General features: G+C 60.1%; 1 protein-coding gene across 2 annotated transcripts in view; it reads left to right on the top strand.

Moving 5' to 3' along the window:
• LOC104010650 (diacylglycerol kinase beta) overlaps positions 1 to 14,746 on the top strand; it is a 29,153-nt gene that overhangs the window by 10,813 nt on the left and 3,594 nt on the right. For both annotated transcript variants that reach the window (XM_087740028.1, XM_087740029.1), the window contains 20 exons: positions 353 to 592; positions 1,363 to 1,533; positions 1,934 to 1,983; positions 2,596 to 2,670; positions 2,774 to 2,893; positions 3,909 to 4,026; positions 4,197 to 4,285; positions 4,720 to 4,836; positions 4,974 to 5,072; positions 5,203 to 5,316; positions 5,414 to 5,487; positions 5,618 to 5,692; positions 5,781 to 5,866; positions 6,078 to 6,167; positions 6,580 to 6,740; positions 8,259 to 8,323; positions 9,337 to 9,427; positions 12,223 to 12,424; positions 13,940 to 14,060; positions 14,150 to 14,210. In XM_087740028.1, the coding sequence (XP_087596154.1) occupies positions 353 to 592; positions 1,363 to 1,533; positions 1,934 to 1,983; positions 2,596 to 2,670; positions 2,774 to 2,893; positions 3,909 to 4,026; positions 4,197 to 4,285; positions 4,720 to 4,836; positions 4,974 to 5,072; positions 5,203 to 5,316; positions 5,414 to 5,487; positions 5,618 to 5,692; positions 5,781 to 5,866; positions 6,078 to 6,167; positions 6,580 to 6,740; positions 8,259 to 8,323; positions 9,337 to 9,427; positions 12,223 to 12,424; positions 13,940 to 14,060; positions 14,150 to 14,210 (2,219 nt within the window). The remainder of the gene's footprint in view (positions 1 to 352; positions 593 to 1,362; positions 1,534 to 1,933; positions 1,984 to 2,595; positions 2,671 to 2,773; positions 2,894 to 3,908; positions 4,027 to 4,196; positions 4,286 to 4,719; positions 4,837 to 4,973; positions 5,073 to 5,202; positions 5,317 to 5,413; positions 5,488 to 5,617; positions 5,693 to 5,780; positions 5,867 to 6,077; positions 6,168 to 6,579; positions 6,741 to 8,258; positions 8,324 to 9,336; positions 9,428 to 12,222; positions 12,425 to 13,939; positions 14,061 to 14,149; positions 14,211 to 14,746) is intronic.

Below are 14,746 nucleotides of genomic sequence, written 5' to 3' on the forward strand. Positions count from 1 at the left end.
TCTGGTGAAAGGACTATAAACTGCAAAAGAAAAAGGAGAACCCTCCCTGGATGCTTGGCTGCTGCATCGGGACATGGTGGCAGGGGACCACATCCTCCCCACCTGGTCCCAAGCACCGTGGCACCATGGGACGGGAGTGCTACTGGGAGCCACTGGGCCAGACAGGAGGGTGAGGGGCTGCCTGCAGTGCCCCTCAGAGAGCCCTGGGTCCGAGATGCCAGCCTGCTTTTGGGCTAGCAAAGAGGACCCAGGGTGAGCGACCGGCACCCAGGCGGGGCTCCTGGAGGAAGAGGTTTGCCAGGCACAGGCACTCTGGTGTCACACTGCCCACAGGCATATGTTTGCTTTTCAGGGATCAATGGGAAAACACTCCTAAGTGCCCTGGGACGACGTACTCCTGAGCCCAAGAGCTGCCACAGCAACGTGGCTGAGCCACAGCCAGCGTCCCTCACCCCAGCATCAATCCCCAACGCCTCCCCCAGCTGGTCCAGGTCATCCTCCCAGAAGTCCACCACTGGCACCCCTTCTGCTCACAACTCCTCGGGCTCTTCGAAGATCTCCTCCGGGTCCCTGCTAAGCCCTCAGTCGCCAGGTGAGCTTGGCTGGGGCTCCATGGGGGACACGGGCAATGACAAGCCCTCCTTGGTTTCCCAAGCTGCAGAGCTTGCCCCAGCGGTGCAGCTGGTCAGGTCCCCAGTGCAGTGGTGGTGACCTTCCAAACTCGGTGGGTTCCTGGCATCTTGACGCCTTTGCTTTGCAAACTTAAGCCACAGAGCCCGTCCCACAGAGCCCGTCCCACAGAGCCCGTCCCACAGAGCCCGTCCCACAGAGCCCCCGCTGGTCAATGTCTTAATTACCTGGCAGCAGCTCCTAGCAAGGGGGGATTGGAGCAGTGACTCATGGCTGCCTCCAGCCAAGCTCCTGCCAGCCACCAACGAGCGGAGTGCTGGGAAGGGCCCCTCTGCCAGGAGCAGCCATCTGCCGAAGGCTGCCGCCGGTGCAGGCAACCGCGAGCGTGGGCTGTCCCGGCACCCTGGTGAGCTGCCCCGCGGCCAGCCGAGCTTCTCGCTCCTTCTGGCTGGGTGCTTGTCCCCAGCAGGGCATGTCCCCGTGGGCTCCCACCGCTCATCCCGCCCATGCCCGCAGTGCCGGAGGTGCGGGGGTCTGCGCCCCAGGGACCGACTGGCAGTGTTCAGCCCTGCTCCTGTGATGGCACCCAGCCCCGCGTCCTCCACGCCTTGCCCACCGCACGCTGAATGGGTCCCTGCCCTGGAGTTCGTGTGCTGTCAGCCCCATTTGCCAGCTGGGGACGTCTCCTTGTTCCCCTGTGCATGGCCTTCATCCCTCCCTCCCTGCCCACAGGCACAAGGAGTGTGGAGAAGAGGTTACCCTTCAGCCTGCGGAAGAGCCACAGCTCCTTGAAAGCCGCCCTGCCGCCGCCCCCCACCCCCCTGCCCCAGGTGGTCCACCTGAAGGACATCGTCTGCTACCTGTCCCTGCTGGAGAGGGGACGGGCAGAGGACAAGCTGGAGTGTAAGTGGGATCCTGGGGTCATGGGCTGCCGGTCGCACCGTGTGGAGTGGGGACCAGTGGTGGGAGGCATCGCCTGGGGGATCTGCTTGAGTAGGCGTGTGGGGCTGGGCACTCCTGCTCACTTTTTAATGCTGAAACATTAAAACCACTTGGGAAACCCAGCTTCAGCTCCTGGGTGGGTTATTGCTAGAAAAGGACCCCATTCAGCATCACCCTGCTCCTGCCTGTCGGCACCTGTGCCCGGCAGAGGGGCAGCCGGAGGGGCCGCGGCTTCCCTCCAATACCCTGCAGCCCAATACGGACTCAGGCCACATCTCACCCGGGCTGAGCCGGAGCGACACTGCTCCCATCCCGCAGCCCTGGGGCTCTAACCGGCAGCCAGCTTCTCTTCTCCCTCCAGTTATGTTTCGCCTCTACGACACTGATGGAAATGGCCTCCTGGACAGCTCGGTAAGTCTTCCCTTGGGACAGAAAGCTGGGGCCACTCTGGGGGCTGGAGACAAACAGGGCCCTATTGGGGTGCCCACTCCCCCGGTGAGGCGCTCCGAGCTGAACAGGGACATGGGAAGGGAGGAGGAAGGCAGCAGCATTTGCTGTGGGGCCAGACTGTGGGGCTGGGGGATGTGCACCAGCTCTGCAGCATCCAGCACCACCTCTAGAAAATCCACCCACCAATAATTGTAGCTCTACATCAGGTCACGGTGTTTCAGAAACGTAAAAATTGTGCACAACTGCCCCTTCCTGGGATGTTTTCTCTTTGTCCTTTGGGTATCTCCCTTGAAACCTGTTGCAAATAAAAATCTGTTTTATCAGAGCAGTTTTTTCCACGGGAAAACCCACTGCAGATTTTCTGGCAGATTTTCAGAGGAGAAAGCAGCAGCCAGCACCCACCAAGAAGTCAGGGGGTCGCTGGCACCCTGTGCGGGCGGGGGCCTGGGGCAGCCTCGGGCGTATCGGGATGTAGACCTCATATGTCCCCGGTTTGGGGGCTTGAGGCTGGACACGCCGCTCGTGCCCAAAGTCATCCCTAAGCCCTGGGCACTGTCGTCTTCCTGTGCCCAGGAGCTGGATCGGATCATCAACCAGATGGTGCACGTGGCTGAGTACCTGGAGTGGGACTCCACCGAGCTGAGGCCCGTGAGTGCCGGGGCTGGGGAGGCCGCGGGGGCTCTCGGCCGGAGCTGGCAGCCAGGGTTCGCAGGTGGCATCGCCATGTCACCGCGTCTCCTCCCTCCTCCAGATCTTGAAGGCAATGATGGAGGAGATCGACTACGACCATGATGGGACCGTGACACTGGAGGAGTGGATCCGGGGCGGCATGACCACCATCCCCTTGCTGGTCCTCCTGGGGATGGAGACGGTGAGTGCCTGCACTGGGACCTGCTTCGGCTGCATCCAGCCACCCTGCCTGCTCCTGGAGGAAAGCCCGTGAGAGGAGGGTGATGATGGAGGGCACGCAGGAACCACCGGAGGGCACCCTACCCCCGGCAACACGCCATGCACCCGTCCGGCACCGCACAGCCCCACACCGGCCCCGGCTCCCCAGCCCCTGCAGACACCCCTGCCCTGCCTCTGCTGACCAGCCTTTGCCCCCCAAATCTTCCTAAGCTCAGTTTTGAGCTGTGGGCGTTGCCAGCTGCCGTGCCTGAGCAGGCTGGGCTCGCTACTTGCTGTCGTAGCACGCTCCGCTTTTTGATTAAATTTTGATGAATTTAATCAAAAAATAGGATGAGCACCTAAAATGCCAGCTCCTCTCCTGGGGTGAGCTTCAAAGAGCAGAGGTGGGGTGGTTTGGGACCCCCCTTATTTCCCTGTGTTGTTTTTTCATCCTTTTGGCCTTCGTTTCATCGAGGTGAATCCTTGGACATCAGGTAATAGTTTGCAGGGAAAATCCAGGTTTTTGCTCCCCAGTGCCCGTTCCTGGTGTTTGCTTCCCACAACGAGGTGGGGGCGCAGGTTTTCTGGCAGGAAGATTCAAGAAAACGGAATTTTAAGTGGCTCCTGTAAAACGCTTGTGCCTGGACCCAGATGTAAGAGGCTTCCTTTGGTCACCCTGTGGTAGCAGTGGTCTGGCCCCAGATGTGGAGTCACCTTCTTTCTGTCGGCCACTGGCAGAGCATTCCTGCAGCCGGACTATGCCGAGGGGCCCTGGGGAGCCAGAGCTTGGTGCCAGGAGCTGGACATGCCCGGGGAGCCGGGGGATGTGGCAGTAGCGATGCATGAGGAACATCGGGGAGAAGGGCAGCAGGGGGAGCATGTGGTCCTGCAGACTCCCACAGACACGCTTTTACCAGACGAAAAGCTGATAAAAGTGGTGGGCTGGGACGCCCGGTGGGGGAGTAACTCCCCTTGCCCTCTGCTCTCCTGCCCTGCAGAACGTGAAGGATGATGGGCAGCATGCCTGGAGGCTGAAGCACTTCAAGAAACCCGCCTACTGCAACTTCTGCCGCACCATGCTGCTGGGGGTCCGCAAGCAGGGCCTCTGCTGCTCCTGTGAGTCCCTGCCCCCCCCCATGCCCCAACGCTGGTGGCTCCCGCCCCATCCCAGTGCCCCGGGGAGGGGGGACTGGCCTCCATCAGTGCTGAGCCCTGTGGGTGCTGCAGGGTGAGCAGGAGGGGCAGTGCCCGGGGATGATGCTTACCACCTTCTTCTCTTCCGCCAGTCTGCAAGTACACTGTCCACGAGAGGTGTGTATCCAAAGATATCGCCTCCTGCATCAGCACCTATGTGAAGTCCAAGAGAAACACGAGTGTGAGTAGGCAGCCAGCATGTTTCTGAGCTGGCGCGTCTCCCATGGAGCCCTCCCGGAGGCAGCACCACCAGCAGCAGCTGGCTCCTCGGTCTCCTGCCCTAGTCCCCCATGGCTTTTTCCCCCTGAGATTTGCCCCTCGGGTCCTGGGCAGCAGCTCACGGGCATTCCCAGCATCCATGGCCTGGCAGGGCCCCTGGGGACCCGCAGGACCCCCAGCCCCGAAGTTTGTTGTGGCTCTGGGTGGGGGACGGATGTCCTCAATGTGCTGCATGGAGCATCAGGGAGGGAAGGCAGCCATGCAAGGGGCTGGTTTGGATCAGTCAGCATCCCTGCACAACAGGCCACCCTCCAAAATCATGGTGACAGCCCTTAGTGGCGAGGAGATGCCCGTGGGTTGGGTGCTGCACCTGCAGTGCCCCGCTGTGCCTTGCAGGTGATGCAACACACCTGGATCGAGGGCAATTCCCCTGTCAAGTGCGACAGATGCCACAAGAGCATCAAATGCTACCAGGGCATCACTGGCCTGCACTGCGTCTGGTGCCAAGTCACCGTGAGTACATGGGCATGGGGGGCCCGGAGTGCACCCCGCAGCACACCCCACACGGCCAGCCCCTGGGGAGGAGACGCTCATGAATAGGAGATGGCTGGGTGTCCCCTACCCAACGTGCCTTCCTCCCCCGCCTCCAGCTCCACAACAAATGTGCCTCCCATGTGAAGCCGGAGTGCGATGGGGGCCTGCTGCGGGATCACATCCTGCTGCCTTCCTACATCTGCCCCGTTGTCCTGGTAAGTGCCCCCCTCCTTGCTGCCGGGTGGCAGGGACCCAGCAGGGCATTGCTGCGGCCAACCTGCCTCCCCGGCTGCCAGCACTGCCTTCTTGAGGCAGCGTGCGCATCCGCGCCTCTGTTCCCCAAAGGACAGGCAGTCCCACTGCCGGAGATCTGAGAGCGACTCCCCTGCCAGCACCAGCCCCGAGGACAACCAGGGCTTCAAGTTCAACTCCACCACAGTGGATGGGCAAGGACTGCAGGTAGGTTCCCATGCCAGGCTGCTGGCGAGCTCTGCCGTGGGTGCGTGCCGAGCCCCGCAGTGGCTGGGCATTCGCAGCCACGCTTTCTGCCCTCCAGATCAGCCCCCGGCCTGGGACACACCCCCTCCTGGTGCTTGTGAACCCCAAGAGTGGAGGAAGGCAAGGGGAGCGGTAGGTGGGATCCTGCCCGGGGAGAGCATTCCCGCTGGGGTCAGGGGCTGCTGGTTCCTTGGGCTGCCCCAGCACCTCTCCCAGATGGGAACTCACCTCCGCGGTGTCCCTCATGTGCCTCTTTTCCCAGGGTCCTTCGGAAATTTCACTACCTGCTCAACCCACGCCAAGTGTACAACCTGGACCGTGGCGGGCCCGCACCGGGGTACGGAGATGCTGCGGCTGATCCTCTGCCCCCTCCCGCCGGCCCCTGCTCCCCCATGTCACCCCTTGTCTCTCCTGGCTTTCTCCAGGCTGAGTTTCTTTCGGGACGCTCCGGATTTCCGTGTCCTGGCCTGCGGCGGAGACGGCACGGTGGGCTGGATCCTGGACTGCATAGGTGAGCAAGGACTGGCCATGCTCCCTCAGAGCACCATCCACCCATGTCCTCGGTGATCTGCCATGGGTTCCCAATATTCCCCTGGTGAGAGCGGGGCCAACAACATCACCCCTGGGCTCCCCAACCTGGAGTGCCGGCCGAGGAGGGACATGGAGAGGAGCAGGGAATGAGCCCTTTCAGCCCCAAATCTCTCTTTCCTCTTGAATTGCAGACAAGGCGAACTTGGTGAAGCACCCGCCGGTGGCCATCCTGCCCCTGGGAACGGGCAATGACCTGGCCCGATGCCTGCGCTGGGGAGGAGGTGAGGCCGGGCGAGCATCGCCTGGGGACCGGCCACCCTGCGGGGACTGTCCGGTGCGGCTGGGTGGGTGCTGTCCTCGGGGAGGGAGGGCTCCCGGGCTCTTGGGACAAGGCTTGGGGCTGCATCTCAGCCCTGGTGCCTCCTGATGGTGCCTCTGACCCCTTCCAAAAAAAGCAGCTGCTGCTTTCTAAACCCAGATCAGCCCAACAACCTTTTTCATCTGGGAGAGCCGTTAGCTGAAATCTCTGCCACTGTTGCAAGGATGAGCTGGGCATCTTGCTGGTGCTGTAGCAGCAGCCCCAGGCTGCCCTGGGTGCTCGGCACCTGACTACCTCCAGCCCCACATGACATGGCCATGCTCCCCTTTGTCCTCCTTCATTCTCCGATGATGACCACCTTCTTTCCCTTACAGGCTATGAAGGAGGCAACCTGATGAAGGTCCTGAAGGACATCGAGCACAGCACGGAGGTGATGCTGGACCGCTGGCAGATAGATGTCATTCCCAGCGACAGAGGTGCCAACGGAGACCCTGTCCCATCCACCATCATCAACAACTACTTCTCCATCGGGGTTGTGAGTACCACAGGGCAGGGATGGGTCCTGAGGGCAGCCCAGAGCACAGCACACACATGTTTTAGCTGGAGAGAACAGCATGGCACAGGGCTAGTAATTGGTGCCCAGACTGTGCCATGCCCACTGGAGCTGCCTGGCCACAGTAAAGCAGAGGGAAGAGCTCTGGAGGCCAGCAGAGCAGGGAAGCTGTCACCTGGGTCCCCAGCGCAGCCGCAGCCTCAAATCCACCTGGATCAGGGGATTCCTCTGCTGCCGTCAAGTCGCTGGAGCGATCCAGCCTGGCGGGTGCACTCGAGGGATGCCAGACCCCCACACTTCCCTCCCTGTCTCCTCCTAGACTCATCCTTAGCCCTCTTCCAAGCCAGCCCTGAGTTAATTCGCAGGAGCAGGGGCTGATTCCTGGTGACGTTCCTCAGAGACCATAAAAGCCTTTCTAAGTCTTTGGTGAACCTCTACATTTAAGCTTGAGTCTCCCAAGCTGGGGACTCTCCCTCCCTGCTCTTCCGTGCTCAGGTTCCCATCCTCCCTCTGCCTCCTTACGTTGTTTTTCTGGTTTTATTCTCATTTGTAATGGCAGCACTTAAATGCATAAACAGGTATGGAATCTCTCCCTTCCCAGCCGGGAATGTTGCAAGAGCAAGTGTATGAGGAGCTTAAATGAGGTTCAGGGAAGTTTGGGGTCTTGGGGATGGGTTGAGATCTGCTGGACGCCCCACCTGAAGCTTTTGCCGAGATGGCATCCATTGGCAAAGCCCTGCTTTGGTGCTTGGACCTGCGTTCCCCCATGTTTTCCTAACCCAGGGAGGGTTAGGGAGCCCTGGGAGGATGGCAACCCTGTGCCACGGGGGCTTTCCGCAGCCCTGGGGGTTGATCCCAGGAGCAGCAGGGCTTTGGGGGAACAGTGAAGTGGAAAGCGCTTTTTTTCCCAGGGGCTTGCAGCATTTTTGTCCTGGGCCATGGGTGCCTGAGCGGTACCACCATGGCGGGGGTCACCCACCCGGCAGCACTGCGGGATGCTTCTAGTTTCACATCAGCTTCTGCTAAGGCCAGGCGATGTCACTGCAGGTGGCATTTGGTGACAGCTTCCAAGTTGGGCTTAAATGCCCCCCACTCCGCATGGGAGAGGTTGGGATGAGTTTCAGGAGAGCTGCCACCCTGCCAGGGGAGCTGTCAGGGTGCAGGGTCCTGGGGTGTCCCCAGAGCCCCTCTGCCCTGCCAGCAGCCCTTCCTCCCTCCCTCAGCATCACCTCCATGCAGAGCCCCTGTGATAAGGGAAGGAGGCCAAGTGCACTAATTATATTTCGCTTAACAAGCCCATTCAACGCTTTGTGAGCAGCCTGGCTGAGGGTGCCTCCATTGCTTTGGCATGGCCCCTGTGCTGTGCCCCTGTGCCATGGGGGCTGGCAGCAAGGGCGAAGAGCTGAGCTCCCTTATCCTGCCATGTGCTGGTGGGGCACAGAAGGGAGTTTCTATTTCCCTGCTGTGCCACGGACATCTCTGCACTTGCTTTCCCCACAGGACGCCTCCATCGCCCACCGCTTCCACGTCATGCGAGAAAAGCACCCTGAGAAATTCAACAGCAGGTAAGGGCTGCCCATGGTCCCTCCAAAAGCTGTGTGCGGGGGGGATGCCCTGCCGCTGCCATGCACTGCGCTTGAGGGGACGTACCAGAGCCTGCTCCCCTCCCACCAGGCTCCTCTCATCCCTGTCCCCATGGTACTGGCAGTAGCCCTGAGGATGTGGTGCAATGTTTGGCCAGCCTTAGGAGACAGGCAGGAGACGTGCCAGGCATCGCTGGGGGCAGGAGCCAGGCATGGTGGGGGTCCAGGGTGCTCTTCGGGCCCCGTGCAGCGTGGCAGCCTGCTCAAACTTGGCTGTGCACCCAATTACATTCATTCATGCTTTATAATTAGCACCAAATTCCAGGACCGGCAGGAGCAGGCCAGGCAGTGAGGGCAGGGCAGGCAGCAGGTTGCAGCTCGCTCCCACTGTGCTTGGGGTGCATGGAAATGTGATGGCAGCAGGAGCCGTGGCTTGCAACCCCCATCCCCGTGTTCAGAAATACCTGCTAGAAAAACGCCGAAGGGACCAAAGCACCTGGCTCTGCTCTGAAATTCAGCTCCCCTCAGCTTACAGCTCCACCTTGGTGCCTGGCACAGCGATTGATACAGGGGATGAGCAGTGGTCAGCGGCTGCCTGGTAGGGTGCCGGGAGGGTGTGAGGCAGGGTACTGAGGTGGGGGACATCTCCTCCATGGGGTACCCCATCTCCAGCAGCTCCATCGAGAGACGACATCCCACACTCAGCTCTGCTGAGAGCCAGTGAAGGCACCCCGTCCCATGCTGAGGGACCACCCAGCACCTGCATCCTTCCCCTCCGCAGGGTGTCAGAGCCAGGTCCACCTGAGCCACCCACTGTCCCACAGCACAGCTCTGTGGGGCCGTGACACCAGCGGTCCATCCCCACAATGGCTCATGTCCCCATCGCAATGGCTCCAGAAAGGCTCTGGCAGCCCATCCTGACACCGGCTGGGCTGGGGGTGGCTGGGGTGGGGCACCGTGCCTGAGCAGGATGCTGATGCGTCTCTGTGCCCCAGGATGAAGAACAAGCTGTGGTACTTCGAATTCGGGACATCGGAGACCTTTGCGGCCACCTGCAAGAAGCTCCACGACTATGTCGAGGTGGAGGTGGGTTTCCTGGGATGGTCCCTGACTCCAGCTGCTGCACAAAGGCTTTTTGGGAGATGTTGCCCACGGGTCCCTCGGGCAGGGCTTTTGGCTGTTCAGTGAGAGGGTGTGCAGCAGCTTTGACCCCTTAGAACGGCAGGAGGATGCAGTGGCTGGCAGGACCCACTCTTCCACCGTGCGGCGCTTGCTGCAAAGGCAGCCAGCTGCAGGCAGAAGAATAGCCCTGTATTTCACTCCCCCTTCCAGCTGTATTCAAGAACGTGCTTGGAATATTCTCTCTGTAAACTCTGCGTCTGCTCCCAGCCCTCGTTGGATGACATGGAAACAGCCTTTAATTAGAGCTGGGAGGAGGGCCCGTGGTTGCTAAGAGCACTGTCATTTCTCCGCTCGCTCTGGGGGGTTTGGGCCATGCTTTGCTGCAAACTTCCGCCTCTCCTTATCTCTGGATAAACGACCCTTTTATAACTCAGGCTTGAGGGTGAGAGGAAAAAAATGTTTCTTGCTGCAAAGGGCTGGCATAAGTTGGACCAGGCGGTGGGCGCAGGGTTGCTGGCAGAGAGCAGGCAGAGAGCGGGCAGAGCCTGGGGAGCTGGCAGTGCAGCGCGTGCAGGGGGACTTTGAAGTCTGTTTCTACACGGGAGTTTCAGCCCTTCCCAAAGCCAGAAGGGGGTAGCTGTGCCCTTGGCAGCTGGTGGGAAGGGGCAGGAGCAGGGGCACGGCCATCTCACCCCCTTTGCCAGCCATGCACCAGCATCCCGATGCGGATAAAGTCCATGTCTGTGGGGTTCAATGCTGCCAGAGATGGGTGCAAGGTGCCCCCCGCTCCTCATGAGGTGCCCCGCGTGCTCCCTGCCAAGTGTGCGTTGGCACCAGCTGCACCGCACCGGCAGGAAAGTGTTAATCCCGCAGTATTTGAAGTTGAAAGCGGCAGCCTGTCCTCCCTCTGGCTCCCAGGCAACTGTCAGCCTTGCAGAGAAATGGCAGTTTTGTTTTGGAAATTGGCACTCGTTCCCCTACAGCTCCTGGAAATGAATTTGCTTTTTCCCCAGCTGCAAATTTCTACTTCCAGCATCGCTGCCAGCGCGCCGTCAGCTGCCCCTGCTCAAAGAGCCCATTGTAGCTTGCTGGCACACTAACAGGGGAGGGCTACGCAGGGAGAAATCACTCCCCGCACGCATGTGCGTGGGCAGGCGTGGGCAGCCATGGTCCTGCCCGCTCCACATGCCCCCAGGCAGGAGCAGACTCCCACAGCATCCCCAGAAGTCTTGCAGCCGGGGCAGCTCTGGGCAGCCAACTTGCTCCCCACCACAGCCAGGTCGGTACCTGCCACCTCACAGGCAGGCAGGAAAGATGCCTGCAGTCAGGGGCAATGCTCAGCTCAGCCAGGCATGGGATGTGTTGTCCATCCCATGAGGCATCGGAGCCCTCTCACTTGGTATCCGCTGCTCAGAGTGTTAGGGTCTTTTCTGTTCATACAAATCATAATATCATAAAGATGTATTGAGAATGAAAAGATTTGCATCCTTTACAAGCCTTGGAGAGACAGCTCTTCACTCCCAAACCAGAAGATTCCTGCCTTTTGCTTTCAATGCGAGGCTAAAAATAAGATCTCGGAGCATCAGGGGAGGCAGAGCAGATCTGAACATCCAGAGATGCATGCTCAGCTCCACATACATACGGCTGGTGTGCTCAGTGCTTACTGACAGGGTATTAAAAATAAGCTCGAGACCTTCACTCTTTGCTAGAGGAAAACAACTGGAGTCAAAGCAGCAGCAGGGGTTCATCAGCCCATTCGCATTCCTCTCGGCAAAGCAAGAGAGGGCAGAAATGCTGTTGCATCACCAAAATGCAAGGAAATAACGTGCTTGTATTTGCTGAAGCGTAGCGTGGCAGGTAGAGAGCAGATGTGTAAAGGAAAATACAAATGCTCTAAAGACAATATAATTGAATGGGAAAGCAGCTGCTTCCTCCAGAGGTATCTAGAAGGGGGATCCAGTGTCGGCTAGGTAGCATGACAGTGAGAAGACCTGAAGTTAAGAAATGCATTTCCATGGCTGCTGCTTCCAGTCCTGTGGGAAAGCTACAGGCAACAGATATTTTACCTTTTACAGGGAATTTTCAGCGGGAGCAGTCCTGCTGTATGACAGCAAAGCCCGGGATACCAGTTCTGTGCACTGCCTTGTGGTTTTCTCTCCAAAAACTGACATTTTTTCCTCTGAAACCTTTCCCATCATTTTCTTCCAGTCTCATTTCTAGTTTCCAAATTGTGCTTGAAGACAAACTGGTTTGAGTTAGTTTTTGGGCAGCCAAACTTTCTGATTCTTTGGGGTCAATTTGAACAAAGGGAGGTGGGGAAGCGTGCGCTGGAGATGCTTGGATGGAGGTCGCTCTGGGGCCGAGGTGGTATTGCATCCTATTTTGGGTTGCAGCACTGAGCCCAGCCAAAGTTTTATGTGCTCCCGTAGGAAATTTGCTTTTCGAAACTGCCATCTTGGATGTGTAGTAAGATTCGTACTGAAACAGAGGGGAAAGCAACACAAGGAAGGGGAGGTGGTGGTTGTCAGCCCTAGAAAAGCAAAACCAGAGGGTACTTGTTTGCACCTCCAGCCCCAACCACCTCGGGACTGCCCGTGCCGCCCTGGGGCAGGTTTGCTCTGGGGACCGTCCGGTGGCACGCCACGCTCAGGGAGCCCCACTCCTTCAGCAGGCAGGCGGGGAGAGGAGGCTGGGCTCTGCGGTGCCAGGCACCAGCTCCCCCCGACCCCGCAGCCTGATGCTGCCCGTGTGCCCGGCAGTGCGATGGGACCCTGCTAGATCTGAGCAACGCATCCCTGGAGGGCATTGCCGTCCTCAACATCCCCAGCATGTACGGTGGCTCCAACCTCTGGGGCGAGACGAAGAAGCAGCGTGGTTACAACCGGCTGGGCAAGAAAGCGCCGGAGAAGCTGCACACCACAGTGGTCACCGATGCCAAGGAGCTCAAGTTCTGTGTGCAGGGTGAGCGGCGGGGCCCAGTGGCAATTGGAGTTTGTGGGGTGCGTGGGGTCAGCGGGATTAGCACAGGGAAGCTGGGCAGCCACTGGTTCTGGCCATGGCTCAGTGCACGTGGCAATGGAGCAACAGCACTGAAGGGGTTGCTATCAGCTCACTGTCTTTTGGGGTGTCAGGGTGACCCCAAGAATGATCTGTCCAAGCTGGCAAAGAAGGGTGGCTCTGCCCATCTGGGTATGGCCCAGCACCGCGTTTCTGAGGGCTGGTTGTGCCATGCCATGGTGGCCAGAGAGGACATGGCTCCTGTGTCCTGCCAGCCACATCTCACCCCACCCTCCCAGCGTCACAGCTCGGGGGGGTGTCCGGATGGGACCCATCACCTGCGGGCGTGAGGCTGGGCAGCCCCTGGCGCCCCGCAGGGCTGGCAGACAGCCGCTGCAGAGCTGGGTGCCTGCTGCTGCAGAGGAGGAGTCGGAAGCGGAGCTGCAGAGCTGGCACCGATGGCTTTTGTAAGCATCTTCCCAGGCTCTGCTGCAGCGCTGCCAGCTTGGCTGGGGGATTTCGGGAACAGCACAGTACCCGTGCTGTGCCCTGACCGGCACCTCACACCCACTGCTGTGGCCACTGCATCCATCCCAGTGGGCATGGGCAGGGTGCAGGCAGCCCAAAGAGCTGGCAGGGTTCCTCAGCACAGAGCAGTGGGTTAGAAAGCAGCCAGCAAAATAGGCAAAGTGCCCGTATTTTCCACCCAGCACCTCCCGCAGCCCAGGGCTGGGGTGGGAAACAGCCCCCCTGCCGCGTGGCTGCCAGGATGGTGGTGTCACCCATCGTCCCAGGCTGTCACCAGCTGTCCCTCGCCGGGAAAACTCGTGGGAACAGGCAGCAGGGAGTGGGTCAGAGCAAAGGCCAGTTCCAAACGTGGCGAGAGGCAGCAGGGTCAGTCCCCTGGGTGTATCCCTACTTGCAGGTGGGCAGGAGGTGTGGGGGAGCTCGGGGGGCTTCTCCTGGGGGGAGGTTCCAGCAGGGGTGAAAGAGGACCCTGAAGAGAATGAGAGATGGAACAAGTTGCTGGCGGCCCAGAAGAGCAGGAGGAGCTGGAAAAGGGGCAATGTCCTGGGATTTGAGCAGATCCCTCCTGGGGAGGATTCCCCTGTGCATCCCAGCTCCCGGGGGGCTGCAGCACCCCAGGGCACCCAGGGGAGGGGAAATTCTGCCACCATTTAATACAACACTGCAAACAAGCAGTCAAAGAGCTGGTGGGGATCCAGGCTGCCACCCTGCAGCCATGCAGGACCAGGTGCTGTTTCAGATAAGGAGTATTTTTGCTCCAGGGATTTTGGACAGCAGTGTTGCCCAATGCTGCAAACGCCCAGCTCGGCAGTCTTGGGGCACCGAGGACATCATGACACATCCCCATCACGCCACCAGCCCCACTGTGCTGGCCCTGATGTTTCGGATGGTGGCGGAAGGCAGGGGATCGCTGGGGACGGGGGGACCAACTCGGATCCCTCTCTCTTGCAGACCTCAGCGACCACCTCCTGGAGGTGGTAGGGCTGGAGGGTGCGATGGAGATGGGGCAGATCTACACGGGGCTGAAGAGTGCTGGGAAGAGGCTGGCCCAGTGTTCATCTGTCACCATCAGGTATTTGTCCCTGTCCCAGCTGAGTGCCTGACCGACGGTGAAAGCTAGCACTTGTGTCACCCTGTGTTCCCTCTCTTTGTGCCTTGCAGGACATCCAAGCTGCTGCCCATGCAGGTGGACGGGGAGCCCTGGATGCAGCCGTCCTGCACCGTGAGTCCCTAGGGAGGGGGCAGCTCTGCCACGGGCAGCTGGGGCAGGCAAGGACTGGCAGCACAGCGGGATGGGGCAGGCAGGGGGTGGCAGCAGGGTGGGCAGCCTTGGCTACGTGTGCAGCATGGCAAAGCCTCTCGAGTTGGAGGGAGGCTCCTGCGCTTGCTGGTGGGTAGCCATAGGGCCTGGCCACCTGTGACTTTTGTCTGCACCCATGCCAGCCCTGAGCTTGTGGAAAGCCATTGCAGGAGCCATTGGGACAGGGACACACTCATCCCCTGCTGGGCAGGTGGGCGCAGCAGCATCCCTTCCCAGGGGAGCTGCAGTGGAGTCCTCCACCATCCGGCAGGCAGCTTGCCTGGAGGAGAAATCCTCTGTCCATCCCAGCACTGCCTGGATGTGATTCCGGAGCTGTCACTCCCATTGCAGCAAAGCGTTTAACAGCCTGGCTGGGGGGCAGCAGCAGCTCCTTGTCCCAGTGCTGGGTGCTGAGCTGCTCCCAGCTTCCTCGGGTCACTCCCTGGGGTCCTCAGGGT

The sequence above is a fragment of the Nipponia nippon genome, unplaced genomic scaffold, assembly GCF_047370975.1.
Source record: "Nipponia nippon isolate SJK-2023a ecotype South Korea unplaced genomic scaffold, ASM4737097v1 scaffold_7, whole genome shotgun sequence".
Classification (NCBI taxonomy): Eukaryota; Metazoa; Chordata; class Aves; order Pelecaniformes; family Threskiornithidae; genus Nipponia; species Nipponia nippon.